The sequence below is a fragment of the Desmodus rotundus genome, chromosome 1, assembly GCF_022682495.2.
Source record: "Desmodus rotundus isolate HL8 chromosome 1, HLdesRot8A.1, whole genome shotgun sequence".
Taxonomy (NCBI): domain Eukaryota; kingdom Metazoa; phylum Chordata; class Mammalia; order Chiroptera; family Phyllostomidae; genus Desmodus; species Desmodus rotundus.
The window spans coordinates 207413529-207428672 of NC_071387.1; the positions used below are offsets into that span (position 1 = coordinate 207413529).

Below are 15144 nucleotides of genomic sequence, written 5' to 3' on the forward strand. Positions count from 1 at the left end.
CCCACGTACTCTGTCTGCCCCATTGAGGAGAAAGAAAATAAGCAATTTCCATATTTCTCTTTGAATGTACTTATCTCATTAATCATCTTTTTCAGTCATTAAGGGAGAAGAGCCATTATTCTCCCCATTTTTCAGGTAAGGAAACAGATTTGAGGTCATAACAATGCGGTTGTGTGCCTTGCCCAGGTTTAGAGCTCTGCTAAGTTGGAGAGTCAGAATTTGATCCTGTGTTACCCAAAAGCTTGTCATCACAAGCCTCCCTGAGATGAGTGTTACAGGTGTTTCACAATTGGTATGACAAAGGAGAAATACATATTGTAAGTTTTTACATGAATTAAACGTGTGTACACACACACACACACACACATACATATAATAGATATTACATGGAACATAATTTACAGACACAAAAATCAACCAATAAACAAAAACTCCAAGTGTTCAGTCATCTGGAAAGTTTTGGAAAGACCACATGTCCTGATAAGGACACCGGCCCGAGGTGTCTGTGGCATTTTGGATGAGACGAGACAAATCCACACGGACTACAGAGATCCTGTGGAGGAAAAGGGATGACACGGCCACTCTCTCAGTGAAAGAGAGGACTGGCCAATCCCTTGCCTGGACAGGCTTTTATTGGGTTTAATTTGCATAGGGATACAGGGTGTAATATACATAAAGCTCATCAATCATTGTCAGGCAGAAATGATCAAACAACAGATAACATTCAGAGAACTCTGAGGGCTTATTCTGAGTCAGGGTCAGTTAGCTAAAGGGCCATAAAACTTTGGGGAACAAACTCATTTCATGCTTGGACGCTTATCATTTAAATTGAGGGTTTTAGCAAAGTAGGTTTCATAGGATTTTACGCATTCTTTCTTAGGCCTGATTGCCCTGGTGAACCCGCCCTTTCCAGCACAGGGCCGCACCCACCTTAGGCATTGTTTCAGGCTTAAGTCAGGGAGGGGAAGTAAGGCAGCCAAGAGATTAGGAGACTCCTTGCAGACAGAATGAGGACTCAGGCTATGTCAAAGCCAAGGGGCGAGGGTCCATCACCTCCCTTTTTCAATAGCCCCCCAAGTCCTTCCCTGAGGGCCCCTTTGCAACCATGCCTGTCTTAGGTCGTCCCTCCCTTGAGGAATCTTACAGGTCATTGGCTAACCGGTCATGCACCGAGGGGCCAACCAGGGTGAGGTGAAAGGGGGCAGGGGCGGAGCCCCTACAAGGAAGATAAACTTTGTCTCCTAAGTGGCTTATGGTCCCAAGGTCTTGTTAATCAGCCTTAGCCAGGAGGGATTACAGCTTCTGAAACCAGGCAGGGCAGTTCCCAACAATGTCCCTCATAATTAGGCATATTATAGATGCAGATTAATGAGAGAGAACACTATTTAACTTCATTTAATCCACTTTTCCTGAAATTGACTTAAATCTGGAACCATTTGGGGGGAGAATCTCATAAGATAATTATATTCCATGGAACACTTTTGAAGAAGTGCTTCCCTTTTGAGAATGAAGCATAAAATGTACAAGGTCATAACAAAATAACAAAATCAAGTCAATCAGTCAATGCGTGGTTACTGAGTACCTCCAATATACTCATCACTGTGCCAAGGGCTATTTAGGGCGGGTGGAAACAGAGAATAAGTAATAGGCAATCTAAATGTCAAGGTATTTAAAACAGCAGCAAAAGACAATAATTAAGACTAAGTCAATCCAATAATTGTCCATTTTACTACTGTGCATTGCATTAAAATAGTCTCTATTGCAAGCTCGGTGGTGGGTACTAAGATGAGTAAAACCAGTTCCTGCCTTCAAGGAACTTACTGTCTAGAAATGAGGGGTTCAGGGAAGAGGGAATGTTAGTGAGTTGAAAACCAGGAAAGATTTCAGTTAGCTTAACAATTTTTGTTTTCATTACTTTTAATAAATAAAAATTTTTAACTTCTATGTGACTAAAAAGTATAACAGAAAAGGGATTGGTGTCCAGAATAGATAAAGATCTCCTATGAATAAATAATAAAAAGCCAGAAAAACCCAACAGGAAAACACAGGGCAGATACGGCAGGCAATCGTACTCAGGGATACTTGAATACTCACAAGACTACACACATTGCCAATAAACATTTAAAAATATGCCCAACCTCACTAATTATCAGGGAAAGAAATCAAAACAAGATGAATATTCTTTATCCGACCCATTAGCGAAAGATTTAAAACCTGATGGTGTCCGTTGTTGGGAGTGTTTCAGAGAATTGGGTCCTCTCAAAATCAGTTGGTGTAGTATAAAATGACATGATAATTTTGAGAGCGATTTGCTTGTACCTATCAAATTTTTAAATTGCCAGTCCCTGGTGACCTGGTTTTTCCACTTCCAACAATCCATCGCAAAGAAACTGCCAAAACTGTGCATAAAGATGTGCATTTGTAGCAAATTGTTTGAATCACAAAACATTTCAAAAACCCATCATGACTGTAGAGGCACCGTTAAAAAATATTATGGTTCATCCATTCAATGAAATTCTCTGCAGTGGCTACAAGGTATGAGCTGGATGTCTTTGCATAGAGAGTTCTCCAAGACAGTGGACAACTCAAGTTGCAAAACAACATGTATTATGCGTTTCCTTTTACACTAAAATGTGTGTGTGTCCCTCTCTGAACATAAGTACATTTGTGTGGATATAAGAATGCAAGAATGAAAGGATTGTCTTGTAACGATAGACGCTAGTTACCCTTGGGGTGAGGAGGGGAATTAAGGATTAGGATGAGTGGGGATTTCACTCTCTGTACTCATGTATGTTTTAATCAGTTTCCCCAGAGAATATATTCTTGCAGTATTTATGCACTTTTAAAAATAAAGGAAACGAGAGGTATTCAAAACAGAGTAGGATGAACATGGGTCCCAACTGAGACAGATGAGTTTGTTTGCGTGGGAAGGCGGGGCATCCTACCCAGGGCTGGGGAGAGCCAGGATTAAAGTTTAAAGAGAAACAAGCGGGACTAAATGAAAGCGAACCTTGGAACTAGAGCCCGCTGGTCAGGTTTCTCGCTCTAGCTTCCACACTGGTTAAGTTCAGCAAGGCTAGAAAAGTCCGTAAGACCACGAAACGACTGCAGGTTAGGACCAAACTGGGACAAATTTCACATCAAACCACCTAAAATTCTTCGATTTGTTGAGTTTATTGAAGGTTGACTTTGTGTTGCTCATACTTTGCTAGACCCATCCAAGGAGATCAGGGTTCCAGGATTCCTTCCTCCCACAGCAGAAGTCTAGCCACTGAATACAGAAAGGGCTGCCCGAGGCCCCTGGGTCTGCGCGAAGCTGGGGGGGCCTAGCAGGCATTCTGAGTGGTATGGATTTCTTTCCATTGCAGAACCATTTGCAAGAGGAAGTCACATAGATCTAGTAATTGAAAAGAAATTTTCGAGCTCCTTCTTCCCAGTGGCTTTCCATGACTCTCCATTAAATCCCACTTCCTCACCCAGGCTTAACAACCCCTGTTGATCTCCTCCCATTGAAACCCCTGGGACCCACCCACCCTGGCCCTGTTTGACCGTCACTAAGGCAAGCTGTCATGTGGTGTTCCCACAGCCCGCAGATGCTGCTGCAGGCCCTCCTGTGGGCCTTTGCATCTGATAGCACCCCATGCATTAGGGAAAGGTGCGGTTTATTTGCCAACCCTGCTTCCCACCAGCTTTTCTGAGTCCCCAGGGCATGGCAGAGGGTGGGCTTTTTCTTAAGAGTTACCAAGGGCTGGGATTCCTTTGGGATGGGAAGTTCAGCGTGGGGGAGGGAAATCCTTACTGGCCCTGGAAGAGGGCGTGTTGCCAGGGCGTGTGCTCCAGGTCACCGGGGTCACAGGGGTCACAGGGATTCTGCTAGGCTTCCTCCCGTGCCTACTGCGGTTAGCCCTGCCACTTCCTCCCCAGTGAGACCTCTGAACATTTGTTGTCCTTAAAGTTCAGTTCAGCTGCTGAAAGGTTTGGAGAGAAAAACTGGAGATGCGTTAATGAACTCCTTTGTGCCTCAGTTTCCCCTTCTGTAAACTGTGAAGGATAAGAGAACAGTTACTACCATGAGGGCTACTGTAAATATGAAACGAGTGTCCACATGTAAAGTGTTTAGGGCCCCCTCACACTGCTCTAGGAAGTTCTGGATGAGTGTGAGTTACCACAGTTCCATGACCTTACACTGCAGTGGGGGTCTCTGAGCACAGGTGAGGAACTGACACTTTTTCTCTAATAATTTCTGTGTGTTCACTTGGGATCCATTTGTCTAAACTGGTGGGCCTTTGTACTAGACTCAGTCACCCTCATACAGATTGTCTCCACTTTACCACAGCACAGGGCCGGCCTTCTCCCATTGGGAATGGTGGGATGTAACACACTCAGGGCCTACGCATGCTCTGTTCCTGAATGCGTGTGTGTGCACGCACACGTGAGTATTTAGAGCAAGGATAGAAACCCCTCATCTCAAAGGTACATCTAGTTTTTAAGAGCACAGATGATGTACACATTGGATTAGGAGTCTGAGATGAGACAGGGCCAGCGGAGTGCTGGCTGTGGGTAGAGATGGGAAGAATCCGGCCACGAAGATCCAGCACGGCACGACGACGAAGCCTTGGCAAGCGTAGTATTGACTGAGAAACTTATCTTGCAGAAATGCACACTAGAGAGAAAGGCTGGGTTTCATTTTCTTATCTTACCCCTTAAAATTTAAGAATACTTAAATGTCTCACACCTTACAGGCACAGAGTGAGGTGAGCTGTGTTTAGCAAAGACAGGGCAGCCTGTGAAGCTTGGGGGAAAAAAAAATCAAATATTGCACAAATCGCAAGGAGGCCAATTTTATGGAGCAGTCAACCATAGGGCGATCCAGGCAACAACACACTGGGTAGCTTTAAAATGACTTCAACTTTATCTGAAGTCAAGGTTCTGCTTTGAGAATGCAAGCTCTGGGGATAGACAGCTATGTAAGATATACTTGCCACTTGATAGATTTAAAGCTTTTTGGAGAAGTTAGAGCCCAGAATGGAAGAAGGAAGTGCGCATGACCCTCTGGGCAATGTGGGAGAGAAGGAGGTTCTCTTGGAGCTAAGCAGAAAACCAGGAAGGACCTGCACCTGCCCTACCCTAGACAGGAAGCGTTTCATTCACAATCAGTGTGACGAATTCCAGGCTGTACAACAAATAATGCCCTGTTTGCTCTTCCATGAGATGAAAGAACTGGAGCATATAATCTCAGGTGGCCTTTGTCTCTCTAGGATCTTAAGAATCTGTGATGACAGTCATTCTTAATTCTCCTAAACATCACATTGCCACTGATCAAATCTAAACAGGACTGATGGAGGGTCTGAGCCAGTTGGACCACTCTGGGGTACTTATGCTGAAGAGGAAGCTGACTGAAGCTGGGGTGCCTACCAAGACGCTACAAGGCATGGCCATGCACGCATGCAACCAACGTTTCAGCTTCCCTCCCATATTCCAGGCACTGCACCAGGCCCCGGGAATGCAGATGAGACATAGTCTGCCCAGAGAAGCCTTCTCAGTGGAGAACAGATCAGTAGGCAACCTGCCACTGGCAGCCCGTCCTAAGGCACAAGGCAACACCTAGGCCTGGCAGCTACACCGGCCCCAGGCGCTTTTAGGCGGAACAGCAGGTGGGGTCAGAGTATAATCTCATTGCTAAGCAAGGCAAGAGGATTTTAAGAGCTTTCCCTTGACTGACTGGCACAGGGGTGGCCTTTTAAAACAAGCCAAACAGATGTTTCTATTTTAGGGAGCCCCTGACCCGTGCCGGCTGAGTCTGCCAGATTTGTTTATGGACAGAAATGCCCAGGAGGGAAGGACTTGTAAGACTTCGGATGTGGAGGAAGCCCCTCAAAGGGGGCTGCGTTCCCTAAGGGCACCCCAAAGGGGCTGAACTGCTTTCCGTTTGGAAGATCAACACTCGGGCAGTAAGGGCACCGGAGGGTGCGCGTCTGGGGTAATTTCAGAGCTTTCTCCCCTTGCCTGATGTGGCAACAAGGAGAGATTTGTTCGTTTTATTTATTTATTTTTCAATTTAAAAGATTTTTCTTTATTCCTCCCCCGCCCTTCTTGGCCACTCCGGTTAGGGTTTTCCATCTGACTCATAATTCCTTCCGAAAGTGGAGTGGCATTCATAAAAGTGGTGGTTGGGGGGCGGGGGCGGGGAGCCCCAGGGCGCCTTCACTACCTGCATTCCCACTGAGCCCGGCGCGCGCGGCGGCCCGGGTGGGGAACCCGGCCTGCGCCGGGGACCGCGGCGACGAGCGCAGCACCGGCGGCCGGGGCCGGGTGACCGCGCGGCGGGGCAGCGGGTGCGGAGGGTCTGCGGCGGGCAGCGCTGCAGCAGCCTCGGCACCGCCCGCGGGCGCGAGTGTGCACGGGAGTGGAGGCCGGCGTGCGGGCCGCGGGGGGCGTGCGCGCGGGAGGCGGAGCGGGGCTCGCCCCTCGCCGGCGCCCGCCGCCCCGCCGCTGCTCGCTCTCCGGCCGCCGCGAGCTCCGCGGGCCCCCGCGGCCCTCGCTCCGGGCGGGGAAGGGAGAAAGTGAGACTCGGTGTCATCAGCATCCTTTGTCAGGAGGGAGGAAACTGGAATCCAGCGGCGGCGAGCGGCAGCTGGGCGGTCACATCTGGGAACGCAAAGCCGACCCCCTCCCCCTCCCCCGCCGCCTCCTCCCTCACCCGGGATCACTTCCGAAGCCACTTCGCCTTCAGCCCCTGCCTCGGCCAGAGGTTTCGTTTTTAACTGAGTATTTCAGAAAGCTGGAAGCGTGCGAGGGGGTGGGGTGGGTGGAAATAGCGGCTGCTTCTTTTCCAGGGGTGGATTTCATGGGGATGTGTTCAAGGCAAGAGCGAATTCAGAAGGATATCGACGTCGTGATCCAGAAGTCCAGAGCCGAGAAGGACTGCCTGTTTGCAGGTGAGTTCTCGCCTCTCCGAGCCTCGGACCCTGCGCCTGCCCCCCGGCCGCCCGCCGCCCCCTTCCCGGTGTGCAGACCGCGACGTGTGTGGCCGGGGGTGGGGGTGGGTCGCACGTCCCCATTCCGGGGTTCGTTTGGCAACAGCTGCTGCGGCGAGAGCGGGCGCCCACGGGGGGAGGGGGCGCCAGCCGGTCCCCTTCCCCCCTCCCCCCAGTCTGGGGCAGCCGGCAGCCTCGCGGGCAGAACCCGGGTGGCCCGGCCGGGGGCCTTCGGTGCATTTTGAGCCCCCCCGAGCACTCCCGGAGCGCCCGAGCCCGCCGCCGGGCTTTCAGCAGCAGAGACTGAGCGGGGCGGCGGGACCCGGCGGATTTGCGCAACGAGCAGAGCGGCGGCGGCGGCCGGGAACCGAGCCCGCTGCGCTGCGCCGCGCTCGCCGGCTGCGCCGAGGCCCCGCGGGCAGCGTCGGGCCGACCTCCGGCTCTTGCAGGTCCGTCCGGCGCCCTCCGCCTGGCCGCGCGTGGTCCCGAAAGAGCGGGGTGCCCGGCGCGCCGCGTCCGCCCGCGCCCCTTCCCGGCGGTCGCCTCGCGTCCATTTTGCTCCCCCGGGAGAGGGATCGCGTTTGGCTCTCGCAGCCTCCAGCTCGGCGGGGCCGCTTCCGGCCGCCCCGACCGGGCTATTCCCGCCGTTGCCATGGCGCCCGGCACTTGTTGCGGGGGGCGGCCTCCCGCCGCGTCCGCCCGGGGCATCCCTTCCCACGCGCGAGGGGTCCCCGCGGCTCCCCAGCCCTCGCCTCCGCCGGCGCGGGCGCCCGGCGCCGCCAGGCTGCGGCCGCAGCCCCGACCCGGGCGAAAACCCACCCGGGGGGCAGCTTTTAACAGGACTTCTCTGTTTCAGATTTCAGATACTCCGACTCCACCTTTACCTTCACCTACATTGGCGGCCCCAAAAGGTATTTGTCTAGAGTTGCTTCATTTCCTGTTCACACGCTTGTGTTTCCTTTGTTCTTAGTATGTTCCGTGTTTGGGATTTTTTTTTTTTTTTTTTACACTCTTGTTTCTGCCCTTTAACCACATCCCAAGCCTGAGGTCCTCGGCTCTAACCAGCAGAGGGGAAATAAATCTATGTGATGGGAGCGTTGCTACGATCAGGCCCCAGGCGGTGAGCAGAACTGCACGCTGCACGCTGAAGCTGTAGTTTGCTCTTCGGGCCTTTGGGGGTTGACACAGCCGAGCGGCTGCAAAACCGGAGCACCGGGTGTGAAGTGAGACGCACGAGAGACACAGATGCCCCGCACTCCGGGCTTGGGTCACGGGTAATGGTTTTCCCGGTGAGTTGCTGCTCCACCTTTCCTAAGGTTGACATAAACATGCAGCCTGCCAGGTCTCCATTCTTTTTTTGTGTTTTGAAGGAGTGGTGGTGTTAGGTTTCCCCTTTAGTTGCAAGAGAGCGTTTGGAAGTCACTTGTAGCTGGAGCAGAGGGCTCCTTTCTTGAGGGGGAAGAATGAGGAGCCCACGTTGCTACTAAATTGCTGGCAGTGCGAAAGGAGCCCCAAGGCAATTTGGGATATAGGAGGTGGACTTACAGTGAAAGGTGGCCGTGAAAACGTGCCCTGCTGCCTTCACCTGGAAAGTTAGGACGTTCTCCCTGTGGCCCCCGTTTCCGGACACCGTGGCTTAAAACGGAAGGAGCGGGGCCCCACGCGTGAGAACTGTCAGAGGCCTCTCCTTGCTGTGCGGACTTGGTGTTCAGCGTCATTGATCCCATTCCAGCATACCTCTAAGCTGATGGAAGCGTGTGTGGACCTACAGATTGCCAAAGAAGCTTTCTTCTGTAAATACATTTTTAAAAAGCTCGGAATTAATGTGAATCTTTAAAGCGCTTAGGGTCTGTGCTGCAATCTGCATCTAAAAGGAGATTTGATTAAAATACTCTTCAGGTTTCCCATATGGACAGTATGTCTAAGCCTCAGGATTGGGGGGGGAGTGTGTGTGTGTTGTCTTTTTGTGTGTAGTTTTTTTTTAGTTTTTACTTTTTATTGAGTTTATTGGGGGTGACATTGGTTAATAAAATTATATAGGTTTCAGGTGCACAATTCTATAATACATCATCCGTATATTGTATTGTGTGTTCACTACCCCAAGCAGGATTAGTGTATTGATCTGAAGTACTAGTTGAAAATATAACATATCGTGTGTACTTATTGGGAGAGAATAAAATGATAGTACTTCTTAATTTACCATCACCTTTGTAATTATGAATAAAAAGAGTAATTAAATTAGAGAAGACTCAACTAAATTAACACTGCTCCTACACTTATTATCCAGAGGATGTTGGCGAATGACTAATGTCTTCTTAGACTATTTTACCAGTTAAAATGCAAGCAAACCTCTGATATGCTGTGGGTTTGGTTCCAAATCACCAAAATAAAGTGAATATTGCAGTAAAGCACATCACAGGGATATTTTGGTTTCCCAGTGCATATAAAAGTTACATTTACACTGTACTCTAGCCTATTAAGTGTGCAGTAGCATTATGTCTAAAAACACAATGTATCTACCTTAATTTGAAAAATACTTTACTGCTAAAAAGATGTTAATCATCATCTGAGCCTTCAGCGAGTCCTTATTTTTTTGTTGGTGGAGGGTCTGACTTTCACTCTATAAAAATCGCAGGATCTGGGAGTGGAGGGAGCCCAGGTGTGCCTCTGGGCCTGGTGTTGAGGACATGCGCTGTGCGGGCGAGCAGGTGTGTGTCTGCTGCGGCGGTCTGTTTCACAGTCATTCATCTAGTGAGAGGGGTGGGCTGGGAAGACCCTGGGTAAGCTTTTCTACTCACCAGCTTTGTCATTTCCAGTGAGACGCCTGAGCTCTGCCAGCCTCGGTTTACTTGTTTGTACCGTGAGAGAAGGGTTGCTTTTACAGTGAGAGGCGCTTGCGTTTCTGGGCAGTCCTGTGAAGGGTCCGAGATTTCTTCTGTCCCCACTGAAATACCTGGGACGTGCGTGGGCTTCTGAGGTGGAAAGGCCTGTTAAAGAAGAAGAATAATGGGTGCAGCTGTTGACCTGATGGTTTTGTCTCCTCAGAAGCTGTGTCTGCAGAGCAGCTCTGTGCACAGAGGTGGTTTGGGTGCAGCAGCATCAGCCCCTGTAATGGTAACCCAGGTAGGGGTTCGTAGCAGAGAAGGCATTTTTTTCCCCTGAAAATAAAAATATAAAAAAATATCGTTTAGCTACATTTGAGTCCATATTTATAGTGCATTTCTCATTGCGCTGTGTCAGTAGAGCACTTAAACATAATCTTGCTCTCTTTTTATTTAATGTGCTTATCGACTTAAAATATTCAAGTAATAGTGCCATTTCTGGTAAATTAGACTTCACCATTGAGGGAATTTTAGGGTGAGATGGTACATGTTTATCTTGCATTATATTTAACTTTCAGTTCATCTAAACCGTTGAGAAGGTACTTCAAGAATAATTTTTCAATTCAGGTTGTATGTTGATAAAACTTAATATACCATTACCTTTCTGACACTCCAAGAATGAGTTACAGTTTGTTCTAAAGGCAGTGATCTATCTTACATATTCCTATTCAAAAAAGGAAGAAATATTGAGAATTTTTTTTTTTTACATGTTCTCTGTTGTGTTTCTGTGGGTTAAGAGGAAATGCCAAGAGGTGACAGTGTCGGGCCCGGCTGGTGGCCTGGTAAATTGGCCTCTTGTGTGGGAGTTGTCGGTTTATTCCGACTTTAGGAGGAATGAGAGGGAGCAGACAGTCAGCTGGAAAACCGAGTTCATTGAGTTTTCCCTCGGGGGAAGGCTCATGGAATTATTTTATTCTCACCTCGGGATGTGCAAAGCGAGGTTCCGAGTTTAAGAAGCGTGCCCGGGCTGGCTCAGGGAAATGAGGAAGCTGCCTCGCGTGGCCTGCTCTGTCTGGCCAGACCTGTGCTCTTCTCTACACGAGTGTCCCCAGCCTCTGAGCATGGAGGCACCTTCCCATCACAAAACGAGGGAGATGCTTACTTGAGAGTGGAGTTTTAGTGTCATCTGACTGAGAGGCAATGCGATGAGAAAGGGAGTGTTCAGTGTTAATGAACTTGATTATTAATACCATCTACGTGTGCTTGAAAACTTGTATATATATCTGGCAAGACTGATTCATTTCAGCAATGGTCTTTGTAACGCCTCTGATTCCTGGACTCCTTGGATAACTCCAGAGCTGCCAGGGCCAGGGCCTGCCGTGGGCTCCCGCCCGGGGCTCCCTCCCAGTTTCAGGGGTGTGCCAAGACCCATAAACCAGGGGCCTCAGCTGTACACAGTTTGTGAGTTTAGGCAAAAGTTGTTCCTTCTCTGTGCTGTCATGCTGGTGGTCTCCTGCCTCGACCTTTGTCCCTTGTTATTGGCTGTAAACTCCTTAAGACCGCAAAGGTTAGGGATTCTGGTCCTTCGTGTCACCTCCAGGGAGACCTGCAGTTACTGGGGGAAGAAACTAAAGGGATCAAGTGGGTGGTGACAGGTACTGAGGAGGTGGGAAATAGGGCTGAGTCTCTGGGGACCCCGAGAGCAGGAGGAACCTCCTGCCCCTGCACTCCCACTGTCCTGGCCCAGCCCCTGCGGAGTTCATACACAAAGAGTAATTGCTTATCGTAAAAAGAAATAGAGAAAGAGATAAACCTAAAAGATGATTTCTCCATCTTTTATTAATGTTTCAAATTTATTCTTTCAGAATTTTTATCTCACATGCATATAAGATACATGTGTCCAGATACCATATGATTTCACTTGTGCGTGGAATCTAATGAACAAACTGAACTGACAAGGAAATTGGACAGGCTTATAGGTGGAGAGCAGTGTGACGGCTAGTTGGCGGGGGAGGTTAGGGGGTGGAGGGTTTGAGCAAAAAGGGAAAAGGACTCATGGACACGGACCACAGTGTGGTGATTGCTGTGGGCAGGGAGGTATAAGGGGACTAAATGGTACTGGGGAAAAATACAATAAAGATTAAATTAAAAAAAAAGATATATGTGTCTAAAGACTGTATTATATTCTTTTGAGACATCACAACTTGTCACCCAAGAATATAACAATGTCTTTCTTTTGGACAAGTAGGAGAATGAAGGAATATTTATTAAATTGGGAGTTTTTCCAATCCAGGGATGTGACTCTGTGTAAGGAATCCAATGTGTATTAGAAACGGTTCAAACGTGAGGAATCTAATACTGGGCAGGTGTCCTGCGTTGCCAGCACAGGTGCCCCCTTTACCACATGGAAAGACAGCCCTTCCCGTGGTCAGGCAGAAGGGCAGGGTTTGAAGTGCACCCTTGCTTTAGGAGCCGCTGTTCATCCAGCTCTTCTGGAGCATGGACTGGGCCACAGCCCTGCGGCTACTCCATGGTCCCTCACGTTTCAAATGTGCACACTGAGGTCTGCTACCTCCTCCCTCCCCTGGGCCTTTGCACGTGCTGCGTGGAACGCCACCTACTCCCTACATGCCCCTTCCCCCTCTCAGTCCCAGTCAGCCTGCCCTGCCCAGACCTCCCTGAGCCCAGTTCCCCTCTGACAAGCCTTGCCCGGTAGCTTCTCCCCCGTGTAGTTCCGCCAGGTGTTTCTAAAGCCGTGTAGTCACAATGTATCGTTAGCACCTGTTCACTTAGTATCTGTCTGAAGGTGGAGGCAGGGCCCTCTAGCTCTGTGCAGTTTGCCCAGCCCTGGCTCTCGGCCTTGCACAATGTATTTTCTCAGTAAGTAGATGTTGAACGAATTACTAAATCAGATTACAGAAGTTGCCTAGTCGTAGTTACAAGCCCAGTTCTCTGGGTCACATGCTCCCATGATTTCTGGGGACAGACAGAAAATGCAGTTGTTTAGGATAATAGTTATGGGAACTGTGGCAAACTGGAGAGTTTGGACTCAAAAAGCTTTTAATTCAGTTTTAAAGAATGAACAGCGCTCTGGTGATCAAGTAGATTTTTTTGAGTGGGGGGCAGTGAGAAACGGTCCCCGGCATGTAATTTCTTACTCATGGGAGGCCATGAGAAATGGTCTACTTGATTGCCAAGTGCACTTGTTTTCCTTTGAGTTTTGGAAAGGGGAAGTGGCCTGGCCTGCAGGAGTGGGGGTGGGGGATGAGAGGTCGTCCTAGCCTCTCAAAAAGAGTCATAGTTTTCGTTAGGAAAGAAGTACGTGCTCCTTCTAGAAGTCTGGAACTGGGCAATCCCTTTGAAACCATCAAGTGCTCTTTAAGGTTGCAGAAGGAAAAGAAGGCTCAGCTTTATAAATTAAAATTTAGTTGGTTTCTCTTGGCAGTGGATTCTTGCCATTATAATTTTGTTATATCAATTATTATCTAAAATGATGACTTAAAAAAATGTGTCCATCGGAGCTCTGGGGACCTCCCTGGAAAGCTGGGGGCCTGGTGGGAGGGAGTGCCGAGGACGCTGAGTGGACGAGGTTGGCGCCTGTGTAGCCCTTTCTCTGTGAGGGCGTCTCCGGCTCTGTTCCGTGTAAAATTGTCTTTGAAAAAGGTCTTGTTGCTAAATGATGTATAAAACCACTGACCTAAAATAACCACCAAAATTAACACAAGTATAACTTTATGGAAGTGTCTATATTAAACAAAATGTGTTAACTCTGTTTATTTCATGGATTAAGATAGTACTTCCAGTTGTGCTTATTGGGCATACTCTCTGCTGTCCTCTTTGCCTGCTTGACAACCTGCGTTTGCAACCAAGACAAGTAGGTATTTTGTTCTACATTTCATGGTTACAGATGCTGAGGCCCGGGTGATGTAAGTGACTCCTGGTTACTGAGAAGCAATAGACCGCAGCGTGAGTCCATGTTCCTGGGACCGTTAAGGAGCCCAGGTTGACTGGAGAAGTTGGGAGTGTTTCAGGATGGGGAGGGGCAGCTGAGGGGCGTCTGCCAGGCCGGTATCGAAACCTGCTGGTCGGCCTGTGGGGTGCCTGAGCCCAGGGCAGAGCAGGTATAGTCAGAAAATTATGTGCAGTGGCCGTGCAATCCTTCCGCAGTACTGGGCCAGTCCGTTGAAATTTCCTGTCATTGCTCTCTGCAGCGTTAAAAAAGAAAAACACAGTGAAATTTCATCAGTCCTAAACATATTTTGTAATTCCCTGCACAGATTTGCTTTGGGATAGACTGAGCCGTAGTCGATAAATCTTGCTTTTTAAGGGAGCTGCCACCGACTTACTATGAAATTTTGGTCCAGTTATTGACATCTTATCTGTCTCTTATTCATTCTCTAAATTTCTGAAATTCCATCTGCCATGTGTCCCAGGAAAGACTAATAAGAAGTAACGCTTTTATTGACAGTGCTTGTCATTCTATCTTATTGTAACACATTGTCAGTGTTTGGTTCAGTCATCTCACAGTTCAATCCACCACATAAAACCAGTCCATCCTCTTCTCTAGAAGCTTCTCTTCCTGGCCTTTCCCTGGTTAGTCTCACATCACCTGAGCCAGGTGCGGGGGCTCGCAGTCTCAGGTTTCCTGCGACCCACCTTTTCCATATCTTTCGAAGCCCCACTGACTCCTGTGGAAATCGTCGTCATGCCTCCAGCTGCCGACACTGGATTCCAGTCAATTACTTGAACCCAGTGTCTTTCAATTTTTGTTTGACAGCTTCTCACCCATCAGTGTATTCGTGTCTGAACTCTTCAACATGAATTCACTCAGAGCATTCACCTGCTCAGAAGATTGTGAACGTGACCCTAGTTCCTCCCTATCACTTTCAGACCCTTATTCCTGGCTCTCAGGAACCACCTTCCCCAGCCTTCCCTTTATACCTTTCAGGCTTCCAGCCACCACCCACTCCTCTAGGTTTGTTGACCTCCTCTCTCCACGCGGCAGCACTTTGTGTAATTCAGGGCCTTAAGCACACACAGCGGTCCAAGGTTCATTGATTGATAACATCTGTATTGTGTAATACACTTGGTTTCGGGTATTAAGATCGTGGCTTTATGATTACAAAGACCATTTCATAGACACTTGCCTTTGACTGCAAGTGACATCTCTGTGAAATTCTGTGACGGATTTATGCTCAAGAAGAGGGCAGAGTGAGACGGTGAGCGGGACAAGGTGAGGATGAGAAAAATCGGAGGGGGACAGGATGAGCCCGTCATGAGCTGTGGAGTGACGGCAGTAAATCTGGAGTGGGGTTTATTTACACATCAGTGGCATCCTCGTTTGC

General features: G+C 48.8%; 1 protein-coding gene across 3 annotated transcripts in view; it reads left to right on the top strand.

Annotated features, from left to right (window-relative positions):
- The first annotated feature begins 5961 nt into the window (after positions 1-5961).
- Positions 5962-15144, top strand: part of PARP8 (poly(ADP-ribose) polymerase family member 8) — a 154936-nt gene continuing 145753 nt past the window's right edge. Inside the window, exons 1-3 of one of the 3 annotated variants that reach the window (XM_045204842.2) lie at positions 5962-5980; positions 6837-6938; positions 7834-7888. In XM_045204842.2, the coding sequence (XP_045060777.2) occupies positions 6848-6938; positions 7834-7888 (146 nt within the window). In that variant the 5' untranslated portion in view covers positions 5962-5980; positions 6837-6847. The other 2 variants (XM_024571933.3, XM_053914755.1) reach the window with 2 other exon arrangements.